The 21,273-nt window shown below is 47.5% G+C and overlaps 1 protein-coding gene across 2 annotated transcripts in view; it reads right to left on the reverse strand.

Annotated features, from left to right (window-relative positions):
- Positions 1 to 1,466: 1,466 nt before the first annotated feature.
- LOC142565794 (neuropeptide F receptor-like) overlaps positions 1,467 to 21,273 on the reverse strand; it is a 717,880-nt gene continuing 698,073 nt past the window's right edge. For both annotated transcript variants that reach the window (XM_075676329.1, XM_075676328.1), the window contains exons 3-4: positions 20,272 to 20,437; positions 1,467 to 4,067 (exon numbers count right to left, since the gene is read on the reverse strand). In XM_075676329.1, coding sequence (XP_075532444.1) covers positions 2,856 to 4,067; positions 20,272 to 20,307 — 1,248 coding nt within the window. In that variant the 5' untranslated portion in view covers positions 20,308 to 20,437 and the 3' untranslated portion in view covers positions 1,467 to 2,855. The remainder of the gene's footprint in view (positions 4,068 to 20,271; positions 20,438 to 21,273) is intronic.

Here is a 21,273-nt window from a genome sequence, read left to right on the forward strand (position 1 = left end):
ACAGTATCGCGATTTTGTAAACGGCATTGATTAGACCATTGAAAGCGGACAAATTTTTTATGTCAATTTATATATTACGTGAATTTATTACGATGTGTACAAGGGTTCTGCAAAAGCTGTGTTCCCGTATTACTAAATTTTTCGGTATCCATGCGTAACATATCAAATTTGTCCACTTTAGATGTGCTATCAGATACAATTGACAGAATTGCGATATCGTTTTTCTTGCTGAGTTACGGAGTTGTAAACTTGATAGTTTCGTTTTCTGAAAGTTTGCCATTTTTGCCAATTTTTAATAAATAATTTACGACATAAATCGAAAATTAGAAACTAACAGTCACTAGATATTAAGTTTTTCTTTTAAATGCAATAAACACCGTCAAATTTGGTGCAGTGGTTGCCGAGAAAAACGAATTCTCCTTTTACATGTATTTAGATAGGAGCACCCGAGCTAAAGCTTCCTCTTAAGGTCTACTTCCCCACTATCGTGTACGCGTGCAGAAAAAAATCCCGAAGATCGCGCAGTGCCGGGCTGGTCTGCGGCGGAGGTGATGCACACGTTAAGCATTCTTTATACGTGGGCCAATCGCGAAGATAGTGCAATGCCCGGCCGACCCGCGGCGGAGGTGCTGTTCGCCATTAAGGGGCCCACATACACAGCTTCGCTGGTGATCCTTCTTCACTGAGTACAAGAGCACTGAGTTTTTTGTTCATTTTCATCCGGATCGAAGCGAATCATTCCGTATTTCTCTGGTTAATCTTCTGCTTATTCGTGTGTTCCGATTGTTGTTTAGAACCGCATAAGGGGGGAGAGCTGAGCTAGTTTGTAGGTATTTGTGATATTTGAAGCGCAAACGAAGGCACCAACGGAAGTCGACAAAGGGCAATCGCTTTACTAAGAACCATCACATGCGTAACCTGTTTGTCAGTATTGTTATTGGAATACGAATTTTCGTGTCTCGACTGCATTGATTCACATCATGCTATTTCTACTTGTTTCTTAACGTTGAGGTTCATTCTTGCAATCCGCTCTCGGCGCGTGGACTCAAAGGTGAGTTCCGTCACTTCCTCCTGCTGAGGACGGCTGACGGCTTCGGCGCGTCGTGCGAACATCGGGATGCTGCTCTATTTCCTTTTTTCTTGTCTGGATGGCTACGTTTGTGCCGGTGCATGGCTTAGTGTTTTCAGCACTGCAGACGACGGCAGCAGACGCACTGAAATTACACTAAAACACCGATAACCACAAAAACACCGGCTTTGCGAAAATTTTATACTATTCCTGAAAACATCCACGGGTACCAACTTCGCGTCGATCCGGCGCGTGGCTGTTTCTTTTCCATCGTAACGTTTAGGTGGGAAAAATCGGAGTGCTCGGATGTGGATTGAGGTGGTTGCTCCTCCAAGTGTAACCATGGATTTCGGCATTAGAGAATTAAAAGCACAACTACAGCATTGTTGACATAGCAGAATAATATGCTGTATTTTCGTCAAAGCTGCACAAATTCAGTCAAAAATTGAGGAAGGGTGCAACAGAGGGTTTCTTTCACACATGGCGTATTTAATTTGTTCTTGTTTAAACAAAGAAGCGCTCACAAATGGTTCGTCGTCTACCCATTTAAATACCAAGAACAGATACGAATCGAACTGGACAAAATAGCTGGGGCTGTGTGTCGGAATGTCGGAAAGATGCGCCTGTCTGGTTGATTTTCCTTCATAAAGTAACCAAGGCGAATGCGCTGGAAGCCCTTTGCTGTTATTGTCAAAAAGAAAAGAGAAAAAAAAAATGCTTAACGCTCCACCCTAATGAATACGATCAATGCATTGCGATATGTACCATTTCCTATATTTTTTTCTTTATGAGCATCGCAATTTTGTCGCTCCGTTACAATATCGAAGTACTTTACAGGACGTTACCATGTTATCAACTACCTTCATACTCCAGGTGCAAGCCTCTACAACAGTGATACCCAGGCCCTTTATTTCCCAAGACACTTTGATACCAGCTACGCAATTTTTTGTGTGCTGTTCCTACTGTCTTGTAATTAATTACTCATAGATGGAAAATAGTTTTGGAGTTAGAGAACAGTTTACTTTCTTTGAAATTGCAGCGGTACAGGAGGCGTTATCATACCCGGCGTACAGTTAACTTAAAGTGAGAGAAGGGAAGAAGTGGCACTTACAAAGAGCATTAACACTTACGACGCCGTTGAGCTGGAGCAATGATGTTTACTTCCCAAAAATTAAGTACCAAAAAACAGTCTGAGCATATCATTAAAAATGACCAACTCCACCTTATGTCTATCTGAAAGGCGGAATTTCGTAAAAACAAAGAAAGGCGATGCTCCAACGCGCCACGTTAAAACCAAGTGTCGCTGTTATGTGTGACCTTCCATCTGGCACCCACAAGATGCTAATTAGCAGTCATGGCTGCCACGGGGCCGGTCCCAAAGTATTCTTTTCCCGAAAGAGCACCTTTGGCTTCCGAAATGTTTCCTGGCTATAGCACATTCAGCATCATGCACAATCACTCACCACGACGATTTGCAAGTACGGCCATAACCACTGAGTGGGTGGCTGAACGTGCAGGATACACGACGGAAACACGACGGCACAGCCTAAAGTGTGGCGTTGCTACTGAAACGAGGGGCGTAGTTGAGACGATAACGCACCGACATAGCTCACTTGATAGCATCGAGTGTGCTTTGAAAAGTCCAAGCGCACACAACCTTTACAGCTAGCCATACCAAAAATCTTCAAGGCGGTCTCAAGACTTGGTTTTTGTAAATTTTTGTACGAGAAAGTGACCGACGGCGCGCTCCGTGTTTGCCGCAGCACCCGCGGGCGCGGCCCAGCGCCTACGGCTGGCTCAGGACGACGAGCGTCTCGTACTGGTCCCCGGCCGGTCGCGGCGGAGCGGCTTCCACGCAGGTGTCCTGGGTGTGCGGCCGCGGTTGGCGGCGAAACAGCACGAGCGCCTGTCCCGTAAGCGGTCGGCTCTCGGACGGCGGCCCAGTTGTGGACGCGCGTCGGGTGCGCAGCCGCGGGCAGCATGTGGACAGGATGCGCCGGAACTCGCGTCGGAAGTTGTCGTTGAGCCATCCATAGAGCAGCGGGTTCGAACAGGCCGAGCTCATGCCGGCCATGTGGCAACAGGCGAAGTAGACACGGTACAGGCGAGAGTCTTCCGTGAGGCTGGGCGTCGAGTCTGCGACCAGGTTGAGGATGTGCAGGGGCAGCCAGCTGGCCGCGAAGATGGCGGCGATGGCCACCAGGAGCACGTTGGTGCGCTGCATGCGCCGCTTGTCGTGCTGCTGGCGAGGCTCGCTCTGGTTCAACGGGCCCGCCTTGGCAACGAGCCGCACCCGGAGGCGGCGGCAGATACTCGCGTAGGCCACGGTCACGGTGGTGATGGGCAGGAAGTACTGGAACACGATTGAGAAGATGGAGTAGTAGAAGCGGCCCTCCTCGATAGGCCAGTGCTCGACGCAGTACTCGAGGTGCACCACTGTGCCCCGCGCGGGGTCTGGTAGCTCGATGTGGTGGAGCACACGGTACACGAACATGGGCACGGACAGCAGCAGCGCCAGCACCCAGATGAGTGGCATGCCTACCAGCGCCGAGAAGCACCAGTGCTGCTTGGTCGGGTAGACGATCACGAGGTAGCGGTCGATGGCGATGGCCGTGATGCTGAGCGTCGAAACGAAGACGCTGGTGGCCTGCAAACCGGCCACCAGCTTGCACGTGGTGCCGCCCAGGGGCCAGAACTTGAGTGCGATCTCCACCAGCGAGAAGGGCATGGTGAACAGGCAGAGCAGTAGGTCGGCGGCCGCCAGGTTCACAATCAGCAAGTTGCGCGCCGTGCGCATCTTTGGGCGCCGCGCCACTGCCAGGCAGACCAGCCCATTGCCCGTGGCGCCGGTGAGGATGAGCAGCGTATACGCGGCCAGCAGAGCGGCTAGCGTGTCGCTGTCGATGGCCCTGCGGTCGAGGAAAGAGAGCAGGCGGCTCTCCAGCTGCCGGTGGAGCTCCTCGGTGTAGTTGCCGCTCTTGTTTTGTGACAGAACAGCCTGCGCGTGAACAGAGGCAACTGGTATAGTGGATTGTGCAGAAATGTATAGCACTTGGCAACAGCGATGCTGAACAATTGATATTTGGCGTTATTTCAAAGCTGCACGCTGTTACGTCGCGCCGTTACCTTACGCTGTACAAAAATGAGACACGCTCTACAAAACCACAGAATGCAGGCGTCTAGGATCCGTGTTTGTTAGCTTCCTAAAGATGTATTTCACAAAATAAAATTAGGAAAATTTTAAGGAACTGCATGACGGCATATCGACATCTACTATTATGCACATAGTACTGAGAAGGCAAGGACTGCATAGGCCGAAGGTTATTTCTTTAGAAAAGGTGCCCCGAAAATGCGTAACGATATGCAAAGATAAAAGCACTCCTACAAGCGCGGAACATTCTTTTATTGAAGGAGGAACGTCGCAGCATCTCGGTGCGAGTGGTCGCATGTTACCTCGGCTCCTGCATTCTTTCTCTTTGTGTCTACCCGATGACCCCAAACGCCCAGATTTTCTGACTTATCTTATGTGAGTGTTATCGGCACTTCTTGAAGGTTTTTTTGGCAACTCCAACGTCCCTTACGCGAGCCGCAGCTCTTTTTAGGGCTCTCGGCTGGCCGTCTCGCTGCTATAGGCGTAACTCCGCCTGGCATGAGCGCAGGAACGGAGCGCGACGCCGCTGGCGTCGGCGGCGCGCGCAACTGGCGCGGGATCCACGATAGCCTCTCAACACAGCGTCAACATCCTTCGCCTCCAGCAAACCCTGCAGTGTCTCGGAAGACGCAATCAATAGCAGCCCCCGCTGCTGCTGCGCAGTGATCATAAAATCAACCTAAGAGTTCGCAGGCGCCTCAACTGTGCTGCGATCCATCCATGCATCATCAGACAAATCATTCTCAAAGCCGCGGGGCTCCTTATATCCGACCGCAGCAGTTCTGGCCTAATTCGTGTCAACATCAACTATTGGCGGCCAGGAGTTACGGAGTCGCCATCTATCGGAAGCGGCTCGCTGGCGTAGTATGAGGGATCACGTGGCGCGCTCCTCATAGGTTTCGCTGTCAGCGCTCACTGAAAACACCACGCGCGAGCTCTTCCGGACATTTCTGTAAGTACTTTCGAAACGAGAGAAGCTTTTTACTGTCTAAATAATCTTGGGAAAACTGAAAGAGCACAATCGTTTACAGACGCTATCTCTTTACCGAATACGTACAGTGAACGCCACTGCGCGCGGTCGCCGCGATGGAGTCTCCTGAACCGGCTTCTTGCGTGAAAGGTAGGTAAACGCTGAGAGCAAACTACGTGAAATATGTTCTTATAGTGTTTGTATAACTAAATGGAGCGTAATAGAATGAAGCCTCAATGCAGCGATCGCACAGATTCGCAGCGACCGACTGCGCGTCTGCATGCTTGTCCGCGCACTGTTTCGCTTTCGCCGCGTGCCCGTTTTCGCACTGTGCCATGAGCTTTAGGCCGCAGAATATGAGCATTTGACAGTATACAAGCAACCATTGTTGCGTGGGCGCTATCAGAGCTGTTCAAAAAATAATTTCATTGTAGAGACTTCGGCGCCTACGAGGACTGTGATGTGCCGTCGCGACGATTCAATCTTTTTTTTTCTTCTAAATTCTTTTACCTTTCAATATTATTTCTAGAGTTGCGTCACACTGTATGCTTATCGGTGTTCTCAGCGTGCGATTTCCCGCTGCTCCTTTTTTGTAATCCAGTGCACTAATTCATAACACAAACATGACCATATGCCATGCTTTCTTTTTAATGTGCTTCTTACCGCTCCCTTTCCACTCCACTGAACTTGCCAGTATCTATAGCATCGACAAGTTCATAGACCAAACCTTCGTGACATTACTCGGGCAACGGACTCGGGCGAGCGTCTCAGTGCGCGTTTTCTGAACATCACAGACACGGCGCCGTAGCAGAAATCTTCCTCGCGTCTGTGCTTGCTGGATAATCGAGTTGTAGCCGATGTCTGTTTGCCGGTTTTATGGTTCACGAGCAAAGCTTCACGCGGCTTCTTGTCCTGCGCCTACGTGTGAAGAAGGCTGACATCGGCCTCCGTTACGTACGTCCGGCACTGCTGCACCGAGCAGTAGCCTACCATGTTGCGCGCCTTCAAAGGCAGCCACTACCTACTGTAGTGCTTTCAAGCGTTGTAAAGGAGACACTCGAAGCGGGGAAATCTCGCCACTAAATGAGGACTGCAGCGTACGAGGGAATTTAAACTCTCGTTTTCAGCTCGCTTCGGCGCTCCCGAAGCAGCCGACGCGGCCGCTATGTCCACGTGATCCCTCCTAGCACGTCACGCCGACGGTGGCGCCAGCTTTTCCAGTGGTGGAGCTCGAGGCCAATACCGTTCTAATCGGCACAGCAGACATGGATCGTGCCGATCTGTACCACAGCAGATGACATCGCTCCAACCCTCCGCAGATGCAATGCAACACTGACTATTGGTGGTGCACGACGCCTGGGCAATACTGAAACCATCCATATTCCAAGGCAAAATCATCCCTTTCTACGTCAACTACGACGGCTGTGCACTTCGGTGCCGCCCATTCAGGCAGAAGGTAGACGCCTGCATCTGATGCCGTGAGGCTGGTCATCGCCAGGACGTATGCACCAATGCCACCGACACAGTCTGTGCGGAATGAAGGACGCACCTATGAACTACAAATCTGACCCCATTTGTGTTGTTTTCAACGGAAACTATCAAACCGGCTCCCCGCTGTGCAAGCAAAGGTTTAAGCCGCACCCTACATATCCCAGGCACAAACAAGACACTTCACCCACCAACCAAACTCCCAGTCTCGACCACACTCACGACTCAAGTCAGCGAAGAACTCGCAGCAAATGCAAGGACCACGGTGCTCGCTCCGCAACCCAAGATGTCGCCTGACCAGCCCTATCACCGAGCCTTCCTCTCGCCATGTCTTCGCGTAACCCACCCCAGGTAAGCTGGGCTAAGGTAGCCTCTTCTAGCTACTCCTCAAATCAGACTGCTAATACTGAATCCCTCCTACTTAAAGAAAATTCAATTCTAAAAGCCGAAATTAAAAGACTTAAACTAGAACTCCAATCTCGTCACCACTCCACTTCAACGACTCAAACCCCTCCCTATAATTTCATCCATTCAATACATCATCCATCAGCCCTACCTGAACCCTCTTCACATCGTCCCATGGACATTAGCTTCTCCACTGAACGTGAGCCGCTTCAGCTCCCCCCAGCAAACGTTAAACTCCGAGCACTCCGCGATCAGGGGAGGCCCTGGACGAAACAATCTTAAATTATAACGACAGGCTAACCGCTTTGGAGACTAAATTCCATAATATACTCAACGCAGTTGAAAAAATCAATACAGATTACACAGCCAAGAATGAAAAAGTCGACAAATTTTTTGACTTTGTATAAGCACATATCCAACAAACTACAATTTTGATAGCTGGAGAGAGAGAGAGAGAGAAGAAACTTTATTATAAAGTGGAATGATTTATGTGGTTGGGGCCCTCAGTCCAGGGCCCCAATGGCTGTCGCTACCGCTCGTGCTCGTCGTATCAGGGCCAGCCAGACCTGAGGCTCGGAGCGACGGAGGATCGCCTCCTACTGCGCATATGTTGGTTGGGGGGATTGTAGAAGTGAGATATCCTTAGGTGATTTCTGGCACTCAATCGTGACGTGGAACGTCGTCGGTGGTGCACCGCACCCTGGGCAGGTGGTGGGATATAAGGTTGGGGAGAGCTTGTTGAGAAGGAGGAGGTTCGGATATGAGTTGGTTTGAAGCCGTCTCAGGGATACGGCTTCATTCCGGGAGAAGGATTTGGGAGGAGGGTGATATTGCAAGCGCCCTAGTCTGTAAAAGTCTAGAGTGTCCCGGTATGTGTTAGGCAAATTCTGGGAGGCTTGATATGATAGCTGGAGTCATTGCGAAACATTCTAACGTAGCTGCACCTTCCGCATCCGCTTCTCTACCAGATCCGCGAAACGCTTTTCTGAGATAATCCCTCGACTGATTTTAATGAAATTTGTTGCATATGGGAGAGAAAGGTATATTCTAGTGACTGCTGGAAGCGGAATTTCTATTTGGGCCTGAATTTTGTTAAAATAATTTTCAAATATTCGAAAGTTCGAAAAAAAAAATAGAAGCACGAAGTTTACAAATTAATAGCTCTGCATCAAGAACAGATATTGCGGTTCTGTAAGCGGCATCCATTATATCATTCAAAGCGGACAAATTCAATTTGTCAATTTATATCTTACGTGAATTCCTTAAGTTGTGTAGAACGGTTCTGCATAAGCTGTATTTCCATATTACTAAATTTTTTAGATTCATGTGTAATATATCAATTTCGTCCGCTTTAGATGTACTGCTAGATGCAATGCACGGAATTGTGATATCATTTCTCATTGCCGAAAGGCAGAGCTGTAAACTTGATAGTTTCGTTTCCTGAAAATTCGCGATTTTTGCCACTTTTTAATAAAAAACTGACGGCCTAAATAAAAAATTCGGACCGAACAGTCACAATATTTAAGTTTTTCTTTTGAATGCAACAAACCTTGTCAAATTTGGTGCAGTGGCTGCCGAGAAAAACGAATTCTCCTCTTACATGTATTTAGATAGGAGCACCCGTGCTAACGTTTCCTCTGAACAATAGCCAATTACCCGACTCTCTCTGAGTTTCAAGTGTGGCAGTGGAACTGCATGCAGGGCGTTCCGAAAAAAAAAATAAAGCACTCCTCCAACAGTTTCTCGCCTCCTCTTCTAATTTCCCAGCTTCCATTGCGCTTCAGGAAACTCACGGACCAATCAGCTTCCCAGACTATAATGTCTATCAGACCAATAAAGCCTCCCGGCCCGACGCGGCAATTCTTATGCACAAAACACCTCACCGCCAATCACTCCTAATTCGACAGCGTCGATATAGAGCATGATTTACTACAAATTATTCCTCGCAAAAATAACGCGCGTGATCTTTACATTCTCAATATCTATAGTCGTCCCCAATACACATGTCACCGCTTTGACTCCCTCTTTGCACAAGTCACTGACGCTGCCACCCACCATTCCCTCTTAATTCTTAGCGATTTCAACGCACCCAACCAGTTGTGGGGCCACTCTGTTTCTACTGCCAAGGGCGGAGCCGTATGGATCCACATTTATTTATTTATTTATTTATTTATTTATTTACATACACTGCAGCCTAATATAGGGCTATAGCAGGAGTGGGAACAATACACAATACTATAGATTATAGATTATACATTAAAAACACACTCATACACAAAAAGATGAATGAGTACAAAGAAGTGTTTTATATGTTGGCGAGGTGCTCACCAGTGGTAGCTATAAAATCTATTAGTAATAGTCAACGAATGTTACCGGGTATAGAATTCCAAAGCTCTATTGTACGTAAAAAAAACTGTTTGAATGTGTTAGTACGACCAAAAATAGATGTCGTGTTCAAGGCGTGGGAGCCACGGGTACAACTTGCGTTAGTAAATGTGATGACCACAGGCTCACATTACATAAGGACATCGATGCACCAACTAGGCTAGACAACAGCGTAGCCAAGGACACCTCTCCCGATCTTATCCTTAGAAACAGAATTCAACACGTCACGTGGCACAACTCACAAGTTAACCTAGGTAGCGACTACTACACCAGTGCCACCACACTAAATTTCAAACACAAACCCATTGCACCCAAACGCCTGAGCCTTACCACTTGGGACAAATTTTGAGAGGTCCGTCAGATATCAGCTCCCACAAACATCAAAGAGATCTCAGAATGGGCTCAGCAACTTCACTCAGACGCACACTGCCACTCTGCCCCTCGAAACCACCCTCACTACGGTTGATGCCAAGCTTCTACATATCTGGGAAGCCAAGCAATCTCTTCTCAAACGGTGGAAGAGGCGACGGCGCAACAGAAGGCCATAATTCAGGACTCAGAATTGCCAAATGAGACCTCCAAATCCAAGAGTACGCCACACAACTGGCGTGCCAGAAGTGGGACCAGGTATGTGAAAACATGCATGGCAACCTCGACAACAAGCGCACACGGCAACTCTTGCGACACTTATTAGACCCTACCACGTTGCGCACACACTACAACCACAGCATAAACAAACTGTTACATGCCCACAAAAACAATCTCAATGGACTCTTCGATGACCCCGGCCATAAACACCTACCTCCCACTCAGCACTATAACATTCCAAAGTACACTGAGGAACCCAACGAGCTACTAAGCGCCGCTATCACGGAAGCAGATGTTCGCCATGCCCTAGCCACCGTGCGTACAATGTAAGCAACAGGCCCCGACTTTATTAACTGCAAACTACTCCGAAATCTAGACGACAACTCCGTCACAGCCATCACGGCGTGCGTCAATCACTGCTTTGACACTGGCACCCTCCGTAGTTGGTGTGAAGATGCCAGGGTAATTTTCATCCAAAAGCGAAACAGACCATTGAGCGCTTCTAATCTCAGGCCTATGTCATTAACCTCTTGTCTCGGTAAAACATTTGAACATGTCCTCTTCAACCGACTCAGTAAATACGTGGAACACAACAATCTTTATCCATGAGAAATAGTGGCTTTTCGAAAATCTCTCTTGCCAAGATATCATGCTTCGAATGAAGCATGACATCTTGGCATCTTGACATCTTGGCATAAAAGTCTAGATACTATTGTTGAATGGAATAATCTTACTGATGACGTTGTAACTCAGTGCTCATTGCCATTATTTGAGTCGCACCTATGTTTATGTAGCGAGTGATTTACTGTGTGTTATTCAGTAACTGCTTGCATTTGTACATCGCGAGTGACCTATGTTATGTATCGCTGTATATTGTACTTGGATGTTTTTCACTTTATATGCACCCTGCTAAGGTCCTGGAAACAAGACCGCAGTATCAATAAATAAAATACGCAAGCAATTCTGAGTCTGGACCTCCACGACGTCTTTAATAACGTTTCACACTTCTCCATCCTCCGAGAGCTTCATCTCATTGGGGTTGGCGGAAAGACCTATTACTGCATGAGTAGATTCTCAGCCAACCGCACCACAACCATACATATAGGCACAGAGCAATCCCCCTCGTACGCTTTGGGCAGCGAAGGCACGCCCCAAGACTCAGTGCTCTCCCCCTTTTTTAATCTCTCTATGATGCCGATGGCGCGAGAATTGTGACCTATTCCTGATCTCAAGTTTTCGCTCTACGCCGACGACATCACGCTTTGGACGACTGGCAGCTCCGATGGAGAGATTCAAGACACTGCAGGCCGCAGCCAACACGGTCGCGGCTTATGCATGGGCTATGAATCTCACATGCTCCCCTAAAAAATCCGAGCTACTTCTCCTGCCATCCCACAGCGGGGCCGAAAAACACATCTAATATGCAGGTCAACCTAAACCACATCCATCTTACTAGAGTGGACAGACTCCGGGTGCTTGGTTTACATATTCAAGCAACCGGCTCAACCTATATACCGTACATACATTCCACACCACAGTTGATCACACCCTGCGCCTTCTAAGGTGCATCTCCAATAAACATGGCGGACTAAAGGAGGCCGAACTGCTCCACTTGGTGCAGGCATTCGTTATCAGTAAGATTAAATTCACAACACCCTGTCTACATTTTTTAAAATCACGATCAGATCAGCTCGACACTCTTATATGCAAGATATATAAATTTGCTCTGAGGGTCCCCATACGGACCTCCACTGTAAGGTTCATGTTTAGTGGCGCCTTCAATACACTTAAAGAACTCACAGAATCCAATTTCACATCCCAGTATAGCAGACTTTCTAACACCGCAACAGATAGACACATTTTACAAACACTTTCTATCACTCCGGCACCCATCATCAAGCCTAAATACATCATTCCAAATCATTTACACGAGAACCTCTACATACCCCCACTCCCAAAAAACATGCACCCTGTGCACCACACACGGCACAGGAGGCAACGAGCAAAGGCTCTCCAAAAACATTTCTCCTCTTCAAAAGATGTGCTCTATGTTGATGTCGCCGAATATGGAAACATAAATCAGTATGCAATATCAGTCATCAACCCTCAAGGCCAAGTCGCTGCGGCCCCCTCCATTCCTGGCTGTTCCTCGGAGGACGCGGAGGAGGCGGCCATAGCCCTGGCCCTCACAATCCCAAATTCATCAACTATGGTTAGCGACTCCAAAACAGCCATACATAACTTCGAAGCGAGCAGGGTCTCTAAGCCAGCCGTTTCCCTCCTTTTGACCCATCCTTTCCATCAAACTGTAGCATTAATCTGGACTCCCGCGCATGCAGGCCTTGCCGGTAAGGAGGCGGCTCATGCCAGTGCCCAAGAATTTGCAGTCCGGGCGCAATCATCGGATGTGCCGGACCTCGCTACGGAGGAGGCGCCGTTTACAGCGCGAGAGCGGCTTATTACCTACCATGACATCTGCACACAATACCAATTCGACTGTTTAACCTTTCCGCCGCTCATGCGCAAATGCCCGCGCAAGTCCGAAGTTATGTGGCGACAGCTGCAGACTCGCACCTTTCCCTCCACTCACCTCCTCCACCGCATTCATCCCTCCATATACCTTTCTCCCTTTTGTAAATTCTGCGTCTCTCCCAGAGCAGACTTAAACCTCATGTGGTGGTGCCCTAAGCACCCCCTTCTCCCTTTTCCCAAACAATTAATATCTAGTGAGGTGCAGTGGGAGGCTGCCTTGCGCAGCTCGGCGCCCGACGTTCAGGAGGCCATCCTAGAGTGGGCTGAGAAGACAAAGGAGACCTACTTCAAGTATTTCCTCACCCCACCCTCTATCCCATTGCCCCGTTCCCTTTAAAGAGGGACCAATAACATTTTTCATTCTATTGAAGCTGGTTCTCGTTCACATATTATGGTGATACGCTAGGCTTACGAGAACGCTTTACAAGGGTCCAAAGTATTCAGCCACGCGTAACGAGGGGCCGAATTCGCAAAGTTTTTCCTTTGTAAGTGCTTTTTCCCATTGACCGCCTTCGCTAATAACTTGTCCAGCATCAGGATTGATTGGAATTTTTCCTTACGAATAATTCTAGCGTAAGAACTTGTGAATGCGGGCCCAGATCCTTACGGGGCCGTGGAGGCGGGAAATGATGTTTCCATGTAAAGCCCTATAACATATTAAAAAATCACCGCCGAAGCACTCCGTATAGATGGTTAACCAGCGAAGCGGAAACGCGCGTCTGCGGTGTTTAACACTGGGTTAATCCCGACGGTTCATTAAACGACGGCTCGATAGGCTGCCGGATCCTCGTACGCAGTTTCTGCTTGCGCTCGACTGCACGAGCCTGTTCTTGTGCCCGGGCTGCAGCATCCGCACGGCGTAGACAAGCTCGTTCCTCGTTCTACTCGCGGCGTTGCTGATCTAAAGCTGCCTGCTACTCGGGAGTACGTATGACGCGTGGCCTACCCATTTCGGAGCCGGATAGGAACTTCTGCGCGCGTGCTCGGCTGCCACGGAGAGAAATGACGTCACTACTGGCGCAGCTAATCCAACACCACCTAGATAGCACAAGGCCTTTTCACCCTGATCCATAACGTCATGTTACCTGGCCCGACTGCCATAAAATCTATTGGGGATGTTCCCGAGTAGGCAACAGTGATTTTGACGTCACCGCGGTCATCACGCCAGTCTTGTCAATGGAAATTTCGGACCAGGTAGCGTGACGTCATGAATCGGAGTAAACAGGCCTTGTGCTATCTAGGTGGTGTTGGCTAATCGCGCGCCTCTCTTTCTCTCTTTTTTCGCGCATGCGCATGTGGTTGCGACAGAGGAGCTTTCGGCGTACAGGCGACCGCCAGACGGACGGACGCACGAATGGGCTAGCCATATACAGCTTCGCTGTAAAAACAACAAATAAAGGAAAAAGAAGCTTGCCTATGTGCCTGTAGAACAGTATAGATAAAGCATGAAATGCCTTATCTGCGAAATGAACTTTGATGTATTGCCAAATCACTATATAATGTAGGTCTATGAAATTATTTATCGCATGACTTGACTGCACAATTTCACCTAAGGTCTCCTGTGAAACTTTTGCCTTTTGCACAATTTCACCTGTGAAACTTTTGCCGCTAACTTTCGCTATTATTTATTGCGTGTTACGTCAGCGCACAATGAGCTATGCCTGATAGAGCACCGTCCAGGTTCTCCAAGCGCGACAATAATTTATACGAACACTGAACCAAATTATGACGAGGTTAATTACGCTTTTTTATTAGTATACATACCGGGTGTTCAAAATTAAGATTTATGGTTTTATTAAAATTAGGCACTAGGGGATACGTGAAGACCACCTGTGCAAATAAGTTATGTGGCCAAAGGGACAGAAAGTGAGATTATAAGTATCGCTGTCAGCAGCTGAATTACCTAAAATTGAATAATTAACTTTTTGTGTACTGCAGTAAGTGGGTATGTCTGTAGAAAAAAGTTAGAGGCAGTCGCGTTTCTACACGGTATCAGTTGGAAGAATTCTTCAGGCGTGTCAGTGCTCCGAGATATCCGACTACAAATTTTAATTGTCGTTCGCATGATTACGCATGCAAGAAAGTGAGGATCGGTGCAAAGCTCCTCCTTGATGTGACGCGGCTGTTGCGCGCGGCGTTTAGTCTGACAACAGGGCGGAGGCGTAGGCAAAGATGGTAACTGTTCCCCTTCCCCTCTTGGCTGGCGAAATCAAGATATGACAACGCGGTGTGCCGGTCAGTTGTTGCTCTTGATTTCAATAAAACTTGCAATACCTGAAAATCAGTAGTCACTTTATTTGCGTAGCCCATTATTATATGCGTAGCCCATTATTGTTATTATTTGCGTAGTCACTATTACGCACGCGCACCGCCCTCCGGTTTCTTCGCTCGCGCCATTATCTCGGCATGGCAGCTGCCGCCATCGTTGCAGGCTGCGTGGTCGCGTGTTACGACGGTCGTGATTCCGGGTTCTTCGATCTTTTATTTCTTCAGCTGAGAGGGGAAGGGGAACAGTTATATTTGCCAATACCTCCACCCCAGTGTCAGACTAAACGCTGCACGCAACAGCCGCGTCACACCAGGGAGGAGCTTTGCGTCGATCTTAACTCTCATTGATGCGTAATCGTGCGAACGACAATAAAAACTTGGAGTCGAATATCTCGGAGCACAGACACGCTAGAAGAATTCTTCCGACTGATACTGTGTAGAAACACGACTGTCTCTAACTTTGCAATACAAACATGCCCACTGACTTCAGTCAACAAAAAGTTTATTATTCAAGTTTAGTTAATTGGGCTGCTGACAGCAATAATTATCACCTGACTTTGTGTCCCCCTGGCCACATAACTTATTTGCACAGGTGGCCTTCGCGTGCCTCCCAGTGCCTAATTAAAAAAAACCATAAAGCTTATTCTGAACACCCTGTATATGTATACAAGTATAGTATATGGGTCATTCTACGCGAAACATTTGTCTCCTACGCCATGGTTGGCGCGGAGTGCCGATGATACGGGTTCCTGCATAACTCGTAATCTGCGTAATCCGTAGTGCTTACAAAAGATCGAATCAATGCCATGTGCAATACTTCGTGTGTGATAACTGTCCGATTCTGATGACGATTAGAAGCAGTCATGGGTTACTTTGATAGCACAAATGTATTATCGTAAAAAGCAAATGGGGCATGTCAGCTTTCAAACAGCTTAAACGGATACTTTACAGCCATTTACCACGCATGAAAAAACAAGTGTCCATATTTGATGCATAAAGAGTTCAAAGGCAAGGCAAGAATTCAGTTGCGTCCGTACGTGTTCTGTAGTCAAGACACAGATCAATAATGCCTACCGGTGAGATTGGTTGCGAACTGAAATTTTTTTTCTACGCTCAAACAAAAGTTACGCGAATTAAAATTTCTATATCACAAGCTGAAAGGATTGATTTTCTGGCAAATACTTAGTTTGATTGTCTAACATTATTTTTAACATAAGCTATCGCCGCTGAAAAAAATGGTAAAACAATGTTGGCTGAAACATACATGATGCTTACCCGAAACCTCGCTAATTTTAGAGAGCTTTGTGTTTTAACAGCTGACCCACACATCGCCCGTCGGTGTAACGATTCACCGAGGCCACTACCTCAATGATCTCGGAAGCACTCTTACTATTGCTGAAGGCTGCGCGCATTGGTTACTGGCATTGTGAAACATGTCAATAGCACTAAAGAGGACGAGGCACAAAACACGAAGTGCGCACCGGCTGTCCTATGCATTTCGTATTTGAATCCTATCATCATCATCATGAACGTCATCATCATCAGAATATTTTATGTCTACTACAGGACGGAGGCCCCTCGCAACCGTATTCAATTGCCCCCGTATTTCGCTGTATCGTATGCCGTCAGATTTCTTAATCTCCTCATATTGCCTAATCCCTAAGCCTACGTACTATTCAAAACGTTCAGGCTGAAGTGCTCAGGATTTGTATAGGTCTTCCTCGAAGTGCGTCAACGGCGGCAACTATTGCAATCGCCAGAGACCACTTCATCAAGACCCATATCACAGTTGAAGCACTAATAGTGCAGGTGAGACACCTTGCCCGCACTCCTTGCCACCATCTAGACTCTCTACCTGCGGAGAGACCACGTGCCTCGTTCTGCGGAACGGTATACGCACATCGTGACGCTATTTCATCTTGCTTCACACTTGCCGCGAGACCTTCGAGTCTTCCTTGGTGCCTCATTGAACAAATGATCAACCTGACAATACCTGGCGTCCGGAAGAAAGCAAGTATGTCGTCACCGGCTCTTAAACAGCTTATCTTACTCCTATTAAATGAGAACTACCGGTATTACACTCACATATACACTGACGGCTCCGTCCTGCCGAAGAGCTCTACCGCAGCTGTCGTCATTCCAGCAAAAGCCACAACTATCAAGTTGAAAACATCTCACTTGATTAAATGATATTGCGCGACATAAAAACGACACGGACGTGAAAGAAGACGACACACCGTCTTCTTTCTTCTTCTTTTTTTGTGTCGTCTTCTTTCACGTCCGTGTCGTTTTTATGTCGCGCAATATCATTTAAGCAATGGATTACCAACTTGCCCGGAACGCTGCTTTCATTAAAATCTCACTTGACAACGTCGATGGCAGCAGAACTTGCAGTGCTTCGAGCCGCACTACACTTTATCAATGACAAACCAAGACACCAATGGTCGATTTTCTGCGACTAGAAGACGGCACTACAGTGTTTACTGTCAGCCTTACGGTGCGGTCCGCATGAACAGTTGGTATTTGAAATCACACAAGCCATATACCACCTGACTGAGAAAGGACATTAAATGAGTTTTCAGTAGCTAATAAGTCACTGTGATATCATCGTCAACGAACGTGCCGATCAAGCTGCTCGTTCAGCTCATGCAGAAGACAACCGCCTGTCGATCCCGCTGTCTAGGACAGATGCTGCAAGGATGCTTCGCCAACTTGCACACCAATGCACTATATCGGAGTGGAATGAACCATATTTTATGCACGCTCGTTTATGCACCCTGAATCCAGTTTTAAGCCTCCGAATTCCACCAAGACTCCTCAGGGATCCGTGCTCTCGCCGTTTCTATTTAACCTAGCTATGAGGTCTATTGCTGGGACGCTGGCACAAATACCGGATCTCCAATATTCTTTATATGCAGACGAAATTGCCCTATGGATTAGGGGGGCTCGGATGGCTATTATTCGAGATACCTTACAAGAGGCTGCAGATGCAGGGGCTACAATAGCCGGGTTCATGAACCTCGAGTGTGCGCCCGCCAAATATGAGCTGTTGCTTTTATCCGCAAATAAACGCAATACGCCCAACATTCAGATTAACATTAACGGGATGCAAGATACCGTAGTAGACAAAATCTGTGTACTTGGCATGCACATTCAATATAACCGACTCAATACGTATACACGTCAAACGGTTACTGCCAGCGTAGGCCACACCACACAGCTTATACGAAGGGTGTGCAATAAGCACGGAGGTCTCCGCGAGGCAGAATTGCTAAGAGTGGTACAGGCATTTTCCGTCAGTAAAATCACATTCTTTCTTCCTTATGTCCACTTAACTAGGGCCGAGGAAGATAAAGTTAACTCACTTATACGCAGAATCTACAAATTTGCCCTTGGAGTGCCAAGTAGAGCCTCCACTGAGGGACTTTTGGCTACAGGTACCTTGAACACTTTTAGTCAGCTCGCAGAAGCCCACCTGACAGCTCAATACCAGCGCTTATCGAACACCCACACTGGTAGGCACATCTTAAACTCCGTAAGTATTAGTTCAGCCCCCATGACCAATGAGAAATTCAAGATTCCCCACCCGATGCATGATCACTTTCATATCCCTCCTCTCCCTAAGAATATGCACCCTGTTCATCACGAACATAGAAGGCAACAACGAGCTAAAGCTCCGCAGAAAAAGTTATTTAACTACAGAGACGTGTTTTATGTCGAGGCCGCAGAGTATCCGTGTGGACACAAATTCGCCATATCAGTCGTTGACTCCACTGGCACTGTTGCGACGGGAGTATCCATTATAGCCTCTTCTTTGGAAGAGGCAGCGGTGGCGCTCGCCGCAACAATAGCCAATTACTCTGTCATATGTAGTAAGTGACTCAAAAACTGCCATAGACAAAATCGGAGGCCTAGTCGGCAATGAAGCGGCCCACCTAAGTGCTCGAGCTTTCACGAACCGAGCGCAGGCTTGACTAGGGGACGGTTCAGATGTCAATAATCTCCCTCCATCATTCACCTCCAAAGACAGATTACTTACATACTACGACATTTGCAGGAATTACCGCCTAGGTCGCCTAACCCTCCGACCTTTCATGATTCGGTCGTCACGCATAGACGAGGTACTATGGCGTAAACTACAGACTCGCACTTTTCTGTCTCGTGCCTTACGTCACAAAATTCACCCGGAAATATACCCTACATCACCTTGCAAGTTTTGTCATGCTAGCAGAGTGGACCTTAACCACATTATGTGGCAATGCAATAGCCACTCCCCTCCCCCTAACCTTTGTAGTGTTTTAAGTAGTAGGGAGCTGTGGGAGGCTGCCATGCGGAGCTACAACCCCGAACTTCAGGAAGCTATCCTGAGGTGGGCTCAGGTGGTAGAGGAGGTCTACCGCGAGTAGGATAACCTCCCTCGCCTTGTTTTCGCAGCCCCTTTCCCTTTAAGATGGGATAAATAAAGTTGTCTCTCTCTCCCCGAAGAGACGCAACCCTTTTGTGTAGGCTATGGTTGGGCGTCGCGTTTACCAATGCCTGCGCGTTCCGCATAGGGATAGACGACACCGCAGCATGTGGCGATTGCGGCGACGCAGAAACGATTCGTGATGTTCTTTGCCAGTGTCCGCAGTAGAGTGCGCAGACTCAATCGCTTTCCGTCACACTGAAACACTTGGACGACCAGAATTTGTCGAAGGAAGAATTCTGAAATATCGACACGACTTAACATTGCATCAGAAGGCCGTGCAAGCGCAACTGCGCTTCTTGAGGTCGACCGGATTGTGTGAACGCCTGTGATTGAAACGCCTTTTCTGTTACCTGTTTGCTTTTCTTTTTCTTATTTTCTTCTTTTTCCGTTTCTTTTTTGCCTTCTCTCGCTCTTTGTCATCTTTATAACCCCGATAACCCCCACCCCAGCCCAGGGTAGCAAACAGGATACTCGCCTCTTGTTAACCTCCCGGCCTTTCCTCTCCCTCTCTCTTCTATGCCTTGAGGCAAATCCTTCCAATTAAAAAAGGAGGAGAGAGACGAGAGATAACAGGAACAAAAGCATATAAATCAGACCTCTAAAAGCAATTACAAACAAAACATACAATATTACCATAAATGTCTGTCACACTATACGGGTTTCTTGTGACTACTTAGCTTATATATGTAGATGCACTCCTGAGTAGCAACTGCATTGAAATGGCCCACTGAGCTCCAATGAGACACTTTTTGGCTTGAACAGGAACTAACCACCCTACTGCTGTAATTGGTCGCTATTTCTCTTTTGAAACTAAGTCTCCGTTGTATTAAGGAAGAAATAGCAGTAACGCAGGAAGAATAAAACGTTTTGAGAGAGTAGAGTGAAGTGCTAGACGTCCGAATAAACACAGTTTCATAGTCATGCGCGGTATCTGTTTAAAATCTTACCATTAGGTCGTTGGTACTCATGCGGTGGCCCTCCATGGTACTTGTGCCCTCTCCGAGCTCACCCAACGCTCTCCAGCTTTTTCCGAGAACCAACGGGTCGTCCTCGCGGTCTGGAGATCTCTCTAGGCCAAGAGATGCGGCGCTCTACACAGCGCCACAGCAGAATCTGCGTTGAAGTGCAGTGTTTGCTTGTAGCATGCAGCCGCATTTAGTCAGTAAGAAATCGGTCTGCAAAATCGATAAAAAAATTAGCACATAAATTACAATTTGAGCACGTTCATTTTAAAGTTGGTGTAGGAGTGTCTCATAATATGAACGCTCACCAGTATTGCATACAAAGGAAACAGAGACAAAGCGAAGAATCGTGGCAACTATCGAGATGAGTCAAGCTGGTTGGGGAACTTTACAAAAACCACCAACTTCAAGTGCACCTGCCTCTGGTCGGGTTTGTATACAGGTCTAGATGCTGTCATTCGAGTTGGTTTCTTTATGAGCTGGGATAGACTCTTAATTCAGGGCAGGCGTCTTCTCGCTGTTGGTCGCATCAATAGACGCTAGTTTTGAATGGAGAATGTGCTCATAGCTTCATTTTCATTCGTTTTCTTCGTATACTATAGGAACGCATCCCTCAACCGCTTCTAGCCTGTTGTCGCGATTGCCGGTGTATCAGTTCTGGGGACCAATTTACAGAACTTTTCGTTCGTAAGAGCTGCTCTCCATTGGACAGGAATGTATGCTAATGCGATGTTCTTTATCATGACTGGCAAACGTCTCTTTTTACAAGCCGACCTAGCTACGATAATACCACGTAACAGAATATGAAACCACAGAAAGCGTAGGAGAAGTTAATTGTTATATTTAATCGAAATAATCACGTAAAGGGAAATGACAGCAGCCGAAGAGATAACTTGCAGCAGGTGGAGTCCTAACCCACATACGCTTATTCTTTTGGCTATCACATGGTTTGTGCATTCGGTCCCTGAGCTCCCATGACGAAGTAGG

The sequence above is a fragment of the Dermacentor variabilis genome, unplaced genomic scaffold (genome assembly GCF_050947875.1).
Source record: "Dermacentor variabilis isolate Ectoservices unplaced genomic scaffold, ASM5094787v1 scaffold_12, whole genome shotgun sequence".
Classification (NCBI taxonomy): Eukaryota; Metazoa; Arthropoda; class Arachnida; order Ixodida; family Ixodidae; genus Dermacentor; species Dermacentor variabilis.